Genomic DNA, 16,860 nt, shown 5'->3' on the forward strand with positions numbered 1-16,860 from the left:
TCCTACCCACCTCTACCAGCCATTTAATTTTGGACTAAGTAGTCACACTCTCTGAGTCTTGGATCCCTCATCAACCAATTGGGAACAAGAAAACATGCTTTTCAGGGTTGGTGTAAAGATAAAAAAATACTTTAGAACTTTCTAGAATATGCCAGTAAAGTGTTATAGGTTTTTTATAAATGCTGGCTTCCTGTTGTATAGATGCTGAAAAGGTGTTTGTATCTCTTCAAATGATCTTTACCTGTGAGCATTTCTGTTTGGAGTAGAAAGAGAGGACAGCTGTGGTAAAGGAGCCCATGGTGAAAAAAATCTGAAGTTGGGTCAGGCTGCATGCAAAATGGGATTTTATAAACCAATCTTCCTGCATGGCAGAGTACCCTTTCCTGCCCTGGTCCAGCACTGAACTGTGAGGTTGTCATGCTTTGACTACTAACTCCCTGCCTCTTTCAGCCATTAGGAACTTCCGGTTCCCTTTGTTTGTCCTATACAGATCACAGCTGAAAGCCAGTCCCCTGAAGAGGGTCAGTTCTTTAAGACACAATGACCTATAAATGGAACCTGAGACAAGTTCAGTGCCTCAGCCATGTAATAATCAATATAAGAATTAATATCTGTAGGATTATAGTCAAGGCCTCCTCCTGAGGGCTGCAAACACTTTGCAAATGTTTGTCAGCTGGATTAATTCACTGAAGAGGAATTCTAGAGGAAGCTCTGGTGATGTGGCTAGTGCTGCTTTGCCATGTCTATGCCTTTGTGTGATGTCAGTGTGAGGTGACCCCTCCACCTGGTGTCATGTTCCAGGCCTCTGCTGTCCATAGGGAAGGCTCGTAGATCTTTGAGACTTCTCTCTAAGTGTATTAGAAAACTCACATTTGTTTGTAAAGCCTTCCGGAGCACTTATTTTAGAGCTGCCACTTCAAGACCCAGCAGCAGAGCATGTGATTCCAATTGTTTTTTGCCCTGCCACACTTTCGTCTTTTTGTCCAGCACACTAGTTTTTCCCGTGCCCTTCAACTTTGTGTACTGCCGTTTGCTCTGAACTAAGGGAAAAGAAACATTGGCACTTATCAGTTAAACAGCACCCATAAAGTCTCACCAATACAACTGAACATGAGCTGAACGAGGGCAGTACCAACAGACATGTCAAGCGGATAGGGGAAAGCTCAGGAGGCCTTGCCCCTACACAAAGGGCCCCAGGCAGCTAAGGAAGGCTGAGAGTAGAAAGAACACTCCTCCCCAGGGAAGAGCACACCAGCTAGTTATCCAAATGGTCGGCCTGAAATCATACATGCAAGCGGCGTTATATGGATTGAGCAAGTTGTATTTATGTATTTGGGAATAAGTATGTATATACCTATACATATAAGTATGTAACATGGGGCTGGAGAGATGGCTCAGAGGTTAAGAGCACCGACTGCTCTTCCAGAGGTCCTGAGTTCAATTCCCAGCAACCACATGGTGGCTCACAACCATCTGTAATGAGATCTGGTGCCCTCTTCTGGTCCGCAGGCATACATGCAGACAGAACACTGTATACGTAATAAATAAATAAATCTTTAAAAAAAAAAATAAGTATGTAACATGAAAAAAGAGACCATGAATTTGAAAGAAAGTGAGGAAGGGTAGATGGGAAGGTTTGGAGGGAGGAAAGAGAAGGGAGAAATGATGTAATTATATTATAATCTCAAAAATAAAATAAGTAATTAAAATTAAAAAGCAAATCTTTAAAAAAAAAAAGGCTAGTGTTTACATATTATAGCTAGAATGAGATATTTATCCTGGGCTAAACCCCTGCATTATGGTTTGTATGATCTGACTTCTGAACTCTCTTCCAGGAGCAACCTCCTTAGATGTGTTTAAGGCAGTAAGAACAGCAGACAAGGGCCTCACCTGTGGAACCAACTCAGATAGCCCCTCAGCAAATGCTGGGGCAGGGGTCTGGGCAACATAGACTAGTCTGTGTGCTATGCACCCTTGCAGACGCAGCCTGTTTCTATAGACACTGTGCCCTGTGGCCTATAGTGACTATCACGTGGGAATACAAGGTAGCAGTGTGTGTGTGTGTGTGTGTGTGTGTGTGTGTGTGTGTGTGTGTGTGTGTGTGTGTGTGTGTATTTGCAAGCTTAAAATAAACTTTCATCTATAAGGTCAAAAGTTTTTAACTTTTTTTTGAGACAGGCTTTCTCAAAAATCCCTGGCTGTCCTGGAACTTGCTCTGCAGACCAGGCTGGTCTTGAACTCAGAGATTCACCTGCCTCTGCCTCCCGAGTGCTGGGATTAAAGGCGTGCGCCACCACTGCCCGGATTTGAACTTCATTTTTAAACTGAATGAGCAGAGCTTAATTCAAATTGGTTCCCATGACCAAAATGCCCAGTGATAAGAAGCCGATTAAACAACATAAATGTGTGACCATTAAAAGGACAACTGTGTTGATTCTTCTTCAGTTTATTTTTGTTTTGTTTGAGACAGGGTCTTGCTGTGTAGCCCTGGCTAGCCTGGAGCTTGCTATGTAGACCAGGGTGGCCTCAAACTCAGAGATTTCCCCCTGCCGTGTACCCCTACACCCAGCAGATTTTTAGATACATGAGGTATCTCTAACATTCTAAAAATGTAACTTCAAAGTTGGTTATTCATGACTATTTCAAAATGCAAATGTGTCCAGTAGCAATGAACAGGAGCGGGTGTCAGAGCCCATGAAACTGGCCAGATCGTCAATATTACAAGAGACTTAGAGGACAATCTTATTCTCTCCTGTGGAGGGTGGTGCCACAGGGGGTCATCAGGTTAGCCACCTTTGACTGGAAGCTGCTGTCCCCAGTCTACTAGGATCCCCAGGCTCCCGGAACAATTGATAGCTGAAGGCCAGGGAAGCTGACTTGAAGTGGAAGCTAATTCTTCTTGCAGCAGGTTCTTCTAGAGTATTCTGAGAGCTGGAGACTCTGGAAATCTTCTTGAAAACCCGCCCCGTATTCACTCAGCAGTCTAAGCCTGGAAAAAGTCAAGACAAGTATCACTAAAGGGAGGGGGAGAGACACGTTTTTAATTTAGAAATGACTGAAGAACAGTCACGTTGCCCTGATTTGACCATTATGATCAAATGTAAATTTTTGTGCGGCACTTGTGCTTCTTCGAGCTATGTCAAACTTCCTAAAAATCTTAGTGGTTCTCTAGTTCCTTTTCTGCTTTCAATAATTAGAACAGGAGACAGTGATGTCTTCAGTGCCTGGACCCTGCTGTCATGCCCCAGGTGACATTCCTGGCCTCTCAGTGGGGACTGACTGCTGACGTGGATTGCCCTTATTTCTGACTCTGGTAGTAACCAACAGTTTAGTTTTGCTTTGACAACTCTTCCTACAGCCAACACTGTTGTCGTGGCCCACATGTCATTTCTATTTACCCTAAATAAGGAAAAACAAAAGCTATTCTCGGCAGAGCGCAGTGCCTGTGGTCCGGGTTATTTGCAGTGTGACCGTGGCGCTCTGCCCTTCCCACTGTGGCTGCCAGGTGATTTTTTTTTTTTTCTGAAAACTGTAACAGACATGCAGCCTTCCACGAAGCCTCTCCACACAGCCTCGGGCCATCAGAATGCATAAGAGAGGTTTTATGAACATTTGAAAAACACTGTCTAGACCTCCAGAGAAAAGGGCTGCTTGTACAAAAGAGACCGGGAACATGTCCTCCTGAGAGAGGTCTCTGCCTTCCCTTTTGAATGGTCCCTTTGTATCACCTGGGGCTGCTTTTCTGTAATTTCAGAACTGTTTGAACTAAAACTGCCTCGTAAGGTTGAGGGTTCTGGTTTTAAAGGATTCTCCCTATGCTGTATTTGGGCTGCGATGTCAGGGGAGCGAGATAAGAGAGGATATGAATGTGAGCACGTCTTGCTGTGTGTGGTAAGGCGCTGCCAGCTGTCAGAGCTGGGAGAGCTGGTGTAAGCGGTCAGGGAGGAGGATCGAGAAAGCTAGCCCGTAGCCTGGCATCCAGAAGGAGGGATGTGGTGGGTGCTGGCAGCTGGATACACAAAGCTGGCATTCCTGCTTGCCATGTTATCACGGTAAGCACATGTTCTATTTCCTTAACTCTGAAAGCTTCCAGCAAAGAGGAAAGAAAAAAAAATACTATGTTGAGATTTTTCAGAGCTCCTCTTTCTGCTGAGTCTGATTTGCTATTTGCCTGTTATAAAAAGATTATTGAATGTAATAGGATAAGATGAACTGTCTAGCTGCATTCTGCTTGCCTGTGTGTGTGACATGCTGGGGTTGTGACATGTCTGGATGTGAACTGTCTGGGTGTGAGGCCAACCCCAGAGAAATGCAGACTAACCATTGATATATGTTGTCGTCAACAACACTGAGTGCTCTTGGGATTGGAGACCGGGCTTACTCTCTATGACATTGCCAGCTTCCTGCCACAGACCTCCTGATTTCTGTTGATGGCAGTTGATAATTGGTAGTCACAGTCTGTGGTCGGAGCCACAGTGTTTGAGTCTCGCACCTGGGCCGGGCCCCTGCTGATAGAGTAGAAAGAGGCATAAGAACAACCCCCCCCCCACACACACACACACACACACTCTCTCTCTCTCTCTCCCACACCGGCTATCACTACAGCTCACAGCTGCCTGAAGCTGAAGGATGGTTTGAACTGGGTGGGCTGTGCATGTCACAGTTGGATTCCCCCTTTCGAAGGACTTGATTATGTCCATCGACCAGCTGGATAACAGCACCCTGAAGGAAGTTCAATTTAAAGACCTGCTCTTTAAAAAAGGTACATTGGCAGAGGGCAGCTGCGGGGGATGCATGGTCTTTGGGGCTTGTTGTGTTTTTTATTTTTTGGTATTTTGTTTTGTTTTTTTTTTTTTGTCCCTTGGAGTTTGGTCTGAGCAGAGCAATGAAGTCCTTCTCAGGAAGTCTGTTCTTAAACCTGGCAGTGTTGAGAGGTGGAGACAGGAGGATCAGAAGTTCAAGGTTTTCCTCAGCTATATAGTAAGTTGAGTGAGTTGGAGGCCAGCCTGGGTGGGTGGGATACAGGAGGCCCCGTCTGAAGGAAAAAAAGGGTTTTTTTTTTTTGCCTGTCAGTTCTCTCAGGTGGAAGTCTTAAGAGAGCATTTTCTATCTTCTTTGATTTGCAATTAGCTTGTTCCGCTCAGAGATTCTATGTATAAACATAGTTTTCCCCCCTTCAAATGCCCTAAAAAGTCTTCAACTGATAGTGTTTTTTTCCTTTTTTTTTAAACCCTGAGTTGTTGAAAACAACATTTGAAAGAAAAAAAAGTATTTCTCTCAATGGGATTGGATCATTGACTGGTTTTTCAGGTTATTAAAGTAATAGATGTTGGGAAACAAATTGGTTCCAAGAGTGATGTAGAGCTAGGGAAAGCGAGAGGCACACAGACTGCGGGCTAGCAAGCACTCCGAAGCTACCTCTTGGGATTGGGATTGGGACAGTTCCATGTGCAGCTGTATTTCTTCTGACACCTTCTTAATAACGTGGAGGTGAGGCGAGGGTGGATTTGAAATGACTCCACTGAGGGGGATGATGATCTTAGGTACTTTGAGTTCACATTCATAGCATGGGACTTTTTAAAGGTTTGTGAGGACTCTGCTACTCCTCCATTAGTTTTTGGTTTTGTTTTGTTGTTGTTGTTGTTGTTCTGTTTTGTTTTAAAGACAATTCTGTCAGTCATCTTCGATTGGAACACGTTTAGGTCAATTTTCTTTTTCTAAAGAGATCAGGAAACTCGCCGGGCGGTGGTGGCGCACGCCTTTAATCCCAGCACTCGGGAGGCAGAGCCAGGTGGATCTCTGTGAGTTCGAGGCCAGCCTGGGCTACCAAGTGAGTTCCAGGAGAGGCGCAAAGCTACACGGAGAAACCCTGTCTCGAAAAAACCAAAAAAAAAAAAAAAAAAAAAAAGAGATCAGGAAACTCTAGATTGTGAAGTAGGTAGAGAAAAGTCGTACTGGACAGGTGCTTCGGTCTTTGATGTTACCTGGGCTGGAGAGACTTGGAGAGTCTGTATTCTAGGGATTCCCTTGTCAGTCTTGCTGACTGCTACTGCCTACCAGTGCCGGCTTGGGACTGAAGTTGGGGAGATGTGCCTTCATGTTATCCTCTCCACCTACGGATCCTAAGATACTACTTCCAATCTTGTTATTATGCAAACTGCCTTATATGAATATAGGAATAATAGGAAAATAGAAGCAGATCATTTACAGCAACCACAAGCTGCCTTTTCTGGTGACAATTTGCACTCCCTTTAAATATGAAAATATGAAAACCTTTGACAAAATGTGAGCATTATTAAAGTTGTTGGTGAGTGTTTGCCAGAATACAGTTCCATTGCTAGACAGTGTACAAACACATTAGGAAACAGAATTTGGAGGACCTGATCACCTAATATGTAATACACACCAATTTCATATCAGGAAACTGTGGATATTCAAGACCTGACTCAGGGCTCAGTCTAGGAGAGAAGGTCCCCACGACAAACGTTAAAAAGGAGTGTCAGTATGGAATGAAGTCTCTGAGTATAGGAAGCAGTGTGTCAGGAGCCTATTCTCAAGGGGCCAGAGAAGAATTTATAAAGGAAGATAGAGTTGCAAAAATCTCAGCTTTTATAGTTCTTTTTTTTTCTTTCTCCATTTTGTTGTTCTACTCATTAACAAATAAATTGGAGTAACCAACTGACCACCAGGGGAAATGCAATTTTAAAAAAATTAATATAACCATAAACTCTAGCCCTTATTTGCCTTCTGAACTTTTAGCTGTGAAGTCATTTTTTTTTCTGTAGCAGAGGCTGAATGTCGCCCTCAACTATGGTGTTTAATGAGTGTGAATTTTCATTCAACCATTAAAATCTCCAAGAGTATTTTTATACTAATAGATCTCAAGCTCAAGGCAATTACAGGCTAAGTACACTCCAACTCCTGCCCCCAGGCACCTTCCTGTTACCGCTGCTGCTCAGCTCTGGGATTTTGGAAAGAATTTACCAGACTATAGGAACATCCAGCAACTTAAAAGTGTCACAGACCCATAAATAAAAAGTCACCCACCCCCACGGCTGTCATCTTATCACGACACCTGTTTCTGCTGAGCAGGACAGAGACAGGAAGGAAATGCAGACACAAGTTCATTGTGTAGAAGCCAAACAAAACAGACCCTCTCTGCCTCAGCAGCGGTAGGGAATAGGAAGCGTTTACTGGGGAGGGGGCTGTCTGGGGGGGGAGTTCTGTGGCAGTTCTTCCAGTCTCTGTGTTCCCAGACTGTGGCACAAAGTGGGATGAGGTAGAGGGACTTCTGTTGTTAAGACTGGGAGATGAATCACTCATGAGTCTGTGAGCAGTGGCTGGTTCTGGCAATGACCTAAGTGTTTTACATGACAGCTTTCCCCATGCGGCCAGAGTGTTCGCTTTGCCGGTGAAAGGAAAGGCTGCTTGTGGGGCCCACACTCTGCTCCTCCGTTATAGGGCTTCAGTAAGGGGACACATCACACATCTGGAACTTAGAACCAATTAAACATTTAGAAACCTCAGCTTCTGCAGATGAGGATGTGTTCACGGAGGGAAGGCTGAATGGAAGACAGTGCTAGCCATCCCACAAATAGAAGTGAGTGGTCTATTAGGAACCCAAGAGTGGTACAAACACATCTCCCCAGAGCTCATTAAAAATAGTTCAAACGTTCACGCCTCCAGTATGATTCAGTTTGGGGCCTCATCTGGACCAAGGATGGACAGCATACCCCGCACGGTTCTGTTCCTACAATTCCCTACTCTACAGCTTGGAATTTCCTGGAGATGGTTAAAGTGAGGCACTGTGACCCCTTCCTGCAAGCTTTACATTTATTATAAAATTTCTGGGGTTTGGAGGGCAATGACTCACCCACTGCACCTGGGATCTTAGTCTCATCAAAGGCACAGGAGCTCGGAAATTCGGTTTAGCCTCAGATCCTTTCCTTGCGTGGCTGCTTTTTGCCTTACTTCTGTTGCTATCTGTAACTACTGAAATCAAGGAAACCTGACCAGTGGGCTGTGTTCAGAATCCATAGGGAGTTGCATGAAAATTCGGAAACCTCAAAGCATCCAATTACCCTTCTAAAATGCGGCTATTCCTGTGGGCTTAAAAAGTATTCCCATCTTAATATTTCTTTCAAAATCCATTCTCTTCTTCACATGCCATTCCTAACCTACCCCTCAAAAGCAAAACTAAGCCATTTTCCCTTCACGTGTCCCCCAGGCTCCCTGTACTATCACACACTCTCCATCCCCCACCACGTAAAAACAAGCTGTGCAGATTTGGGGCAGAGTCTCCTGATTAAAATAAATGAACAGACAGACTTGTGAGGGAGGGGCTGAGAGGGAGGGACTTTCCACAGAGCAGGACCCTGAGATCTGCTCGCCCCTGGGGACCACCCTCTGTTTAATGTTTTTTTTTTTTTTTTTTTTTTTTTTTACTTTGAGAATCCCCTAGAGCTGGATATTTTTATTCTTCACATTTTCCCATTGTTGCTTTTCTATCTCTTGTAACTTAAATGGGAAAGCAATCTGTTCTCATTGACGGTGTTACCCCAAGTTCAAAGAGTGGATAGACTTTAAAATATTTTAAATGGATGCTATCTGTGTGCATGCACATGTGTGATGTGTGGGTGTCTCTGTCAGCGTGTGTGTGCCACAACACACATATGGAGTGTGTCAGAAGACAACTTTGGAGGGTCATTTCTCCTCCAGGGATCAAACTCAGAGAGTCAGGCTTTTGTTGAGGTATCTCTCCTGCCGTAGCCCTGCAGGCTGTGGTACTCTGCTCTGGGTTCTACACCTAGAGGCCCTGATGTGGAGGCCCACAGGGTGGGGCTTCAAGGAGCAACACAGGGATCCCGATATGTCCTGCTGCTAGCTACAACTTGTCAACATTCTGGCCTTAGGGATCGGACACCCTGGGTTTCATTCTTGTCTGCTCAAAGAGCTGTCTCTCATGCCTGGGCTTAGTGACTCAGGCTCTCAGTCAGTCTCCTGCTGCCCCAGGGTGCCACTGGGTATTATTGTAAGGCTGATTTCCTTGGCCAAAGCCCTTGAGTAAACCTGTTACCTCACCCTGCCCCATGTCTCTCAGCTTCCTGATACTCTGGTACCTGTGAACCCCTAATGTTGCTGGGAAGCTTTGAGCCTTCGATGTCCCTGCCAGGGCTCTGTACTTATGCTTGAAACCTCAGGGCAGTTGTACAGCTGCAGACAGCTCAGCGAGGGCAGGGCGTGCCAGTGAGGATAGATGGCAGCTTTACAGGAGAGCTTGGGATGGAGAGTCAGGAGCACCAGTCCTCATGAAAAGGAGGAGGGTGGGAAATCTCTTTTAAAGGGAGTAATGCTATGAGCTGTTTATGCAATGGGGATCTTGTTCACCCTTGCTTGGAGTTTCAGGTAATGCATGAGATCACTTCATTCAGAATGCCCTGTGCTGTCTTGGACCCAAAATGTAAAATACAACGCAAATAAAGATCTAAACATGTAGGAACAAAGTAAAAGTTCTTAGAGGAAAAAAATGTTTTTGGAATATTAGCTTAGCCACAAAGAAAGAGACTCATTGATGCCATGAGAAATATCGTCTGTAGAGAAACTCATAGAAGAATTTACAGAAAGGAGAGACAAGGGGAAAATATTTGCAACACATGGAACAAAAACTTGTAGCCCTAATATGTAAATATTTCTCATAAATATATAAGAAGTTAATAAGAGAACTACAAATAGACTAATACAAATTAATTATGAGAAAGGTAAGCATAACTTACCATAACTCTAGGAAAAAATAAAAAAAAATTGCTAGCAATTGGGGAGATACAATACAAAAATGAAAATACGTAACTAATAAAAAATAAGGCACATATCTTTAGTGCTTGTCTTATATGGGGCCTCACCTTAGCAGAGGAGTGTGGTCTTACCTCACCACCTTCCTGCCTTGTCCTCTCCAGTTTGTACCCGGTTTGGTCATCTTGCCTGGCAAGATGCACAGCTTTGCCTGTTGACTTGAGCTGGTGTAAGTGGCATGGGGCTGGAGGGATGGCTCAGCCATTAAGAGCACATGCTTTTGTAGAGGTCCCAAGTTCAGTTCTTAGTCAAGACTTCCCGCCAGACTGGCATGGATGCCGTTGGGGGAGGGGAGCTGTGGGGCTTCAGCAGAATTTAACTGTTTTCTTCTATAGTGTTTAATTTTTTTAAAAAAATTTCTATAATAAAACCCTTTTCAGATGAAATTCTCTTATACAGGAAGGCCTATGGGATTATGAAAATACAGCTTGGTTGTCTTTGCTGCATCTCCACAGCTTTCCACATTCAGGAAAAGTTAATTTAGAAAGAGCTGTCAGGCAAAGGGTTATCCAGAGGTCCATGCGGCTGTCTTATTGTTGTCCTCTGTGTCTGTAGAGCAATGTGATCTTCTAGCCAAAGGAGACTCTGGTAAATGCTAAGGCATGCTTTAACTTGGAGAGCAGTTTGTGACGACACTGTCGTTTCTTTATAAAATAAGAAGTTGGTCAAACAGGGCCTTATTGAAGATGCAGCCTTCATTTCTAAGCTCAGCTTCCTTCGGCCTGAGTAGAACTAGCTCCCTGCCTCCTTCACGTTCTGTACAGAGGTATCTACCCTTGGATTTGTGACTAGACACATGGCATAGATCCCCAGGGCTCTGCGGATGTTCCCATGGTCCTCTGCAGCCTGTGGAGGCCTGTCTTGCCAGCAATTGCTGTCCTCAGGGAAGGCCCAGTTGGGGCTGTGTGTATGAGCACCGTCTTTGGGCCTGAGTGTGTTCCTGAGTCCCTCTTTGCTCTTCCTCTTTACTGTTGAAGCCACTGAACTTCCTGCCAGGCACCACCATGTGCTAGACACTGAGAAGGCGATGTAAGCCACAACAGACTTGTGATCATAGTTTCGTGAAAAACACTGGATGTACACTCAGTTCAATATCAGGCCAGAAATGCTGAATCAGGCAGGGGAGGGACTCCAGGCGTGTGTGTGCACGGCATATTAATGACTGTGAGAAGTCATTTGTAATGTTAGTGTTAGAAACTTGCCTTAACCTTACCACTCAGACGCTGAGCCTGCAGGGTGGGGATATGCTAAGTCACTTACAAAGGCAAATCTTCCCAGGGCCAGAAGCTTGAAGCTAGTCTCTTGATAGTTATTTCCCCTTTAATGCATAGCTCCTGTGAGTTCAGCTCTGAGAAACTGTACTCAACCAGAGAGATGGGTTCATTTTCTAGAGGGATTATGTAGGAGCAACTTCCTCAACTCTGCTGGAGTAGAGAGATAGATGGTAGATGTCACCTCACAGGAAGGGAGTTGAGGAGACAGTTTGAGCTGTCCTAAGGCTGGTGGAACATGAATAGGTGCCCATTTAGCAGCTGCCTGTGGCGAGCTCACTGGGCTGACTTTGAACTCCATTGTGTCAGTGAGGAAAGTTGTAGCCAAAATCCTGGGGGTCTGGTAGAGCCAGCAAAAGATTTTTTTTTCTTCCTTTTCTTTTTCTTTCTTTTTTTCTTTTTTTTTTTTTTTTTTTTTGAGACAGGGTTTCTCTGTGTAGCTTTGGAGCCTGTCCTAGAACTCACTCTATAGACCAGGCTGGCCTCGAACTCACAGAGATCCTCCTGCCTCTGCCTCCCAAATGCTGGGATTAAGGGCGTGCGCCACCACCGCCCGGCAAAAGATTTTATTAAGGCTTTAAGTTTCAAGACCAGCTCTTAGAACTTTGCCAAGATGAGCAACAGAAATCTATGGGACAGAGCATTCCCAGAATCTCCATGTGTCCAAAAAGTTACAATACCAAAGTCCTGCAAGTGACTGACCCACAGCATCTGCAGGCAGAGTTCAGGTGTCACCCCTGGCCCAGCCACACATCAGCTTTATGGCTGCATTTTCTTCTTCTTCTTCAAAGTATAGTCATAGTTTCTGTGTTCCCTGTGGGACTGGATCTGAGGGGTCATGTCTGCCTGCAGCTGCAGGAACTGTAGAGCCACGAAAGAATGCAGGTGCTGGGGTTGGGGATTTAGCTCAGTGGTAGAGCGTTTGCCTGGCAAGCACAAGGCCCTGGGTTTGGGCCTCAGCTCCAGGAAAAAAAAAAAGAAGGATCAGGGACTCAAGGCCAGAGTAATCACTATAACAAGTTCAAGGCCAGCCTAAGCTCCAGCAGCAGATCCTTTGTCAAAAAACAAACAGAAGAATAAATTAATCTGTCAGAGGAGGCTAAAAAAAAAAAAAAAAAAAAGAAAAGAATGCAGGTGCTGGGGCCATTGCTCATGAATCCTTCCTCTTCCTCTCAGCGGAGCTGGAGTTCGCACAGGTCCTCATCATCGTCGTGGTGGTCACCGTGATGGTGGTGGTGGTCGTATGCCTGCTGAACCACTACAAAGTCTCCACACGTTCCTTCATCAATCGCCCCAACCAGAGCCGGAGACAAGAGGACGGGTTGCAGCCGGTAAGTGTGAGCCTGGGCCGTCTGGAGTGCTCCCGGGCCCCCATTCTGGAGGTGCAAACCCAGACAGGGTATGGCAAGGGCTAGAAGCCAGGGGAGCTCCCCTGTCAGCTCACCACAGTACAGAGGTGTCAAGGACTTTGGGTTGATGGCGGACCTGGAAAAGTGCGTACATTGTATGCATAGAGCTCCGTGGGTTCTCACTTACAGCCGGTACCCAGTCAGGAAAAGTGGCATAAAGCCCTTCCAAAGCTTGCCCAAGTCCTCCATCTGTGAAAGTCTCCATTTGTTTATTGATCATTAGCCCTAATTAGTTTTGCTAGCTGTGGCCCTCACACTCATGAGGTCTCTTTCATCCACACAATACTGGGTTATGTATAGATTTTTACTTGACTTTAGTCCTGGGGTTGGTCTAGGGATAGGTAATGTCCTCATACGTCTCCAAGTGTGTCTGCAGTTCATGGATGTGAGTCAGCTGAAGGAGACAGTGGGATGGGCAAGCAATGTATGCCTTTTTAGGTAGAGGGAATGGGGTGGACTAGAAATGTAGGATGCTACAAGCCATCACGTGAGGCGCCTCAGTTTGGGCTTTTTAAGTTTTAATTTCTTGCCCCACACTTCTTTCTCCCTTACTAAAACAGTATGATGTGTGGCTAAGCTGACCCATAACCAAAGCTGGGAGGCCTGGGGCTGCTGGGCATGTTCTCAGCCTGTTTTATAATCTGTAATTCTGCTGACTTTTAGCTGGAGACTTGGAAATAGTGCATTTAAGTGACTTTAAGTTCTTAATGTCAGTGTAAGACATAGGAGACGTCTAGTATTCATCTTGCATTCTTTTCTTAGTAGCAGGGGAGATATACTTTATGGAGTTTCCTTTATTAGGACCAGAGATGCCCAGTCACTGCTTAAGGAGGGACTGACTTACAAGAGGCTGTTGTTGGTATGGGGTGTAACCATTGTAATGGGTAGTGTAGGGTGGCAGCTGTGCATGGGGCCCCTCTCAACAGGGCAGGGTCTTGTTTCATTAGAACCACAGAGTTGCCCAGGGAGCCTAATAGCTTGGTGGAACCTGTGAACAAAGGTAAGTGCAGCAGGGAGCAGGAAGGGTATGCATTTCTGTATCCTGTCTACACCTCACACCTGAAGTCCAGGCTGGTGCAGTGATGGCGGACGTGATTTGGCCTAGCAGTCCCTTTTCCTGTTGGCTTCCTGCATCTTCTCTTGCTGCCTTCCTCAGTCTCTCCTGGTCCCCAGTTTTGTTTACCAGCTCCCCTGGGCCTTCTTGATTGACTTCTTTATATACTGCAATGGCTTTCTGTCACTTGTCACCTGGTATCCACGCGTCCACCCCTGACGTCACATGTCAAAGACAGCTTAGATTCTGAAAGAGAGAACAAATTCTTCCAAAGTCCGGAGCTTTAAGAGGACAAGGAACATCTTGTTATAGCGGCCATTTTAGAGCCCCACGGGGTCTTTGCTTTGTCTTATAATAAGGGCTGTGGGTGCCAGCCGCTCCTTGGCAGATGTGGTACAACTCTCTCACGTTGCCATCAGCAACAGGCAACAGCACTCGGGTTTGCACAGATTGCCAGGAGTGCTTGGTCCTGGATGCAAGCTCTACTCCCTAAGTAGGACCCAGCAGAGTTTCTTGTTTTAAAATTTACCCACCTGCATTTCCTGTCCTGCACTTTGTGCTCCAAGAGTCCTCAAATACTCAGGGTTCCTGTCTGGGTGACACAGGTTTCTCCAGTCCCTTGTCTAGGCCCCTCCTTTCGTCATCGTCTTCTTCTTGGACTTGCCTAGAGGAGAGTATCGTCAGCTTCCAAGTGTCCGTGTCCCCACAGTGCAGACCCAGCCCCATGCTCTCTCGCCGTCACTGCCCTTAGGTGTTGTGTCCTGGCCATATGCTCCACGGTCAGGTATTTCCAAACCAAGAGGCATTAGCACGACGACAACTCAAGAGGGCCAAGAAGCAAAGTTCTCCTGTGGTTCTACTTAGAAAGGTGCTTCTCCTTTACCTGGTGGTCCACCCGGTGCTGGCCTCTCCGGGAACATGGAGGCCACGGGCCAGGAAGTGTCGGCGTGCTGACTGGCAGGACGCTCCTCTCTGAAAATTGGGAAGGTGACTTGGAGCAGTCCTGCCAGGATGCATATTGAGTAGCAACGAAGACAGTCAGTAGCTCGTGAATTTTATCTACCAAAAGGGCCGTTCTGTTGGTAGACGTTTGTAAGCTGTGTGCGGAGAGCTGGGTTCTGCCGCAGAGCTGGAGCCTGTAGAGAGGCATGCCTTTCGTACCTGTGTTTATGAAGTGGGCGTGAGAACAGCGTGGTCTTTCATTCCTGAGCTACTGTGTAGCCCTTTCTCGCTTTCCTTCTGAGTGATCCAGAGCTGAGTTCCATCCCTCCCCGGGACTTATGCATTCTTGCTCTGTTCATCACAACTGTAGATATTGCCTGACTTAGGAATGGGGTCCAGTCCAGGCTTCATAAAATTCAAGGTGTATTTCAATGACTATGGCTTGAAGTCCTCGGTAGGACTATTACCATAGCTTATGGTTCTAAAAAAGGGAGAGAGTGGAGGACAAACCTTCCTTCTCACCTGCACACACCCCAGTTTCCGTCCTTTCTACCCCTTAACTCTGTCCATGGAGTGTTCTCTCTTGCTAGGGCTAGAAACGCACGTCCTTCCTTTGTAAGTCTGACTCTCATCGAGGGGATATTCTGTAGAGGCTGGGAGGGTGGGACAGTTGCGGATGTAATGCTTCAAGAGATAGCCGGATCATCTCATAGTGCCCAGGAGACCCCAGGGAAACTGTCCCCTTGGTGCTCAGTGCCACCTGCCCAAGGGCACCGTTGACAAGGAAGGCCGCCATCATCGCAAGCACGCTCCTCTGGCTGCTTCGATGTGTCCACAAAGAGAAGGGCACACTTCTCCTGTATCGCAGGAGACGTAGTTGCTCTGGGACTCGGCATGGTAGACACTTTCCCTAGCCATTTCCATCTGCCTCTGTGTATCCTGCCCTTCACTAGACCTCATCTTAGCCGGGAGAGCAAAGTGACCAGGAAAGAGCAGGCATCTCTCATCCCACCTCAGTGAGGTCAAGGCTCCACTCCCACCCTTTTGATCCTACTGGAATGCTTAGGTCTCACCAGCCCCTCGTGTTTATGAAGCGGGCATGAGAACCATTGTCTCCTCTACTTCAGTGACTGGCCCCGTCTCGACGGCTTTAGTTACATGTCCAGGTTGCCTCCCTTGGCCTCTCAAAACGATAGTCTGTGTTCACCGTCTTCCCGAAAAGAAGTAGCAGGAGCTGGGCAGTCACATCACGGAAGAGGGGATGCTCTGCTCTCGTTCACATTTTACGTGGCCAGCCAGGTTGCCCCTGGATGGGCTGTTGATCTGTGGAACTTGGGGCAGAGTGACAAGTGAGGATGAATGTGTATGTCCACTGTGCCTCTGTTGGGTGGTTTCACATCTTTTATCCAAGCCCTGTTCCTAGATCCTGAAGCACCTTTGTTTAGCTAGCACTGAAGTCCTGGGCTCACCTCTCCTAGCAGCATGGGCAAGTACCTTAGACACCCTGCCACTTGGCAGCATGTAGGTACGGAAGGTTCCTGCCAACCTTTCAGTGGGGAACCTCTCTTTGTGCTGAGCCTGAGTGTTGCAGAGATATTTAATGTTTGGGGTCTTTTGCCTACTTATTACAGACCCAGGTGAGGTCTTTAGTGTAGTGGTAATGCTGTGTTCATCTTAAACTGGTTGAGAAAGAGGGAGACACCTTTCTTTTTCTTAGTGGGCATCTTACTTTGATCAAAAGGAAAAGCCAGAATGAAGTTACTTGTCCTCGTTAGATTTAATTGTCAGTCTGGCAGCCTAGAGTCAGTCATCTGAGAGGAAAGCCTGGACCGAGGAGTTGCCTAGATCAGAATTGTCCGGGGGGCATTGTCTTGATTATTAATGGATGCAGGAGGGGCGAGCCCATGGTGGGTGGTGCCATTCCGAGGCGGGTGATCCTGGGTTGTGTAAGAACACTAACTGAGCGTGAGAGAGAGTGAGCCAGCAGCCAGCAGGGGCATTCCTCCAAGCTTCAAGCTCCTCCCTGAGTTCCTGCCCTACCGCTTCCCTCACTGATGGATGGTGAGTTTGGGAAGTGTAAGGCAGGTAAACCCTTCCCTTCCCAGGTTGCTTTTGGTCAGAGTGCTTTTTATCACAGCAGCAGAAATCAAGCTAGAGCATGCATAGAACAGGATCTCCAAAGCCTGACCGGCCTTGGGTACTGGGGACAGTCCTGTGGAAAGACACTTGCATCCCAGCTGCTCCCGGACCTTGAGGCTTTCCTCTAGACAGCACAGTCTCGAGGGACTTCACAGAAAGGAGACATGAGGCTCCTCCCTCCGCGGCCTTCCTTTTC

The 16,860-nt window shown here is 46.5% G+C and overlaps 1 protein-coding gene across 12 annotated transcripts in view; it reads left to right on the forward strand.

Moving 5' to 3' along the window:
- Ldlrad4 (low density lipoprotein receptor class A domain containing 4) overlaps positions 1-16,860 on the forward strand; it is a 367,454-nt gene that overhangs the window by 320,203 nt on the left and 30,391 nt on the right. For 9 of the 12 annotated variants that reach the window (XM_052742415.1, XM_052742414.1, XM_052742413.1 and 6 more), the window contains one exon: positions 12,297-12,451. In XM_052742415.1, the coding sequence (XP_052598375.1) occupies positions 12,297-12,451 (155 nt within the window). Of the gene's footprint in view, positions 1-3,867; positions 4,053-4,470; positions 4,763-12,296; positions 12,452-16,860 lie in introns of those variants that run through there. The other 3 variants (XM_052742423.1, XM_052742420.1, XM_052742422.1) reach the window with 3 other exon arrangements.

This window comes from Peromyscus californicus, unplaced genomic scaffold (assembly GCF_007827085.1).
Source record: "Peromyscus californicus insignis strain IS unplaced genomic scaffold, ASM782708v3 Scaffold_17__1_contigs__length_78620276, whole genome shotgun sequence".
Lineage (NCBI taxonomy): Eukaryota > Metazoa > Chordata > Mammalia > Rodentia > Cricetidae > Peromyscus > Peromyscus californicus.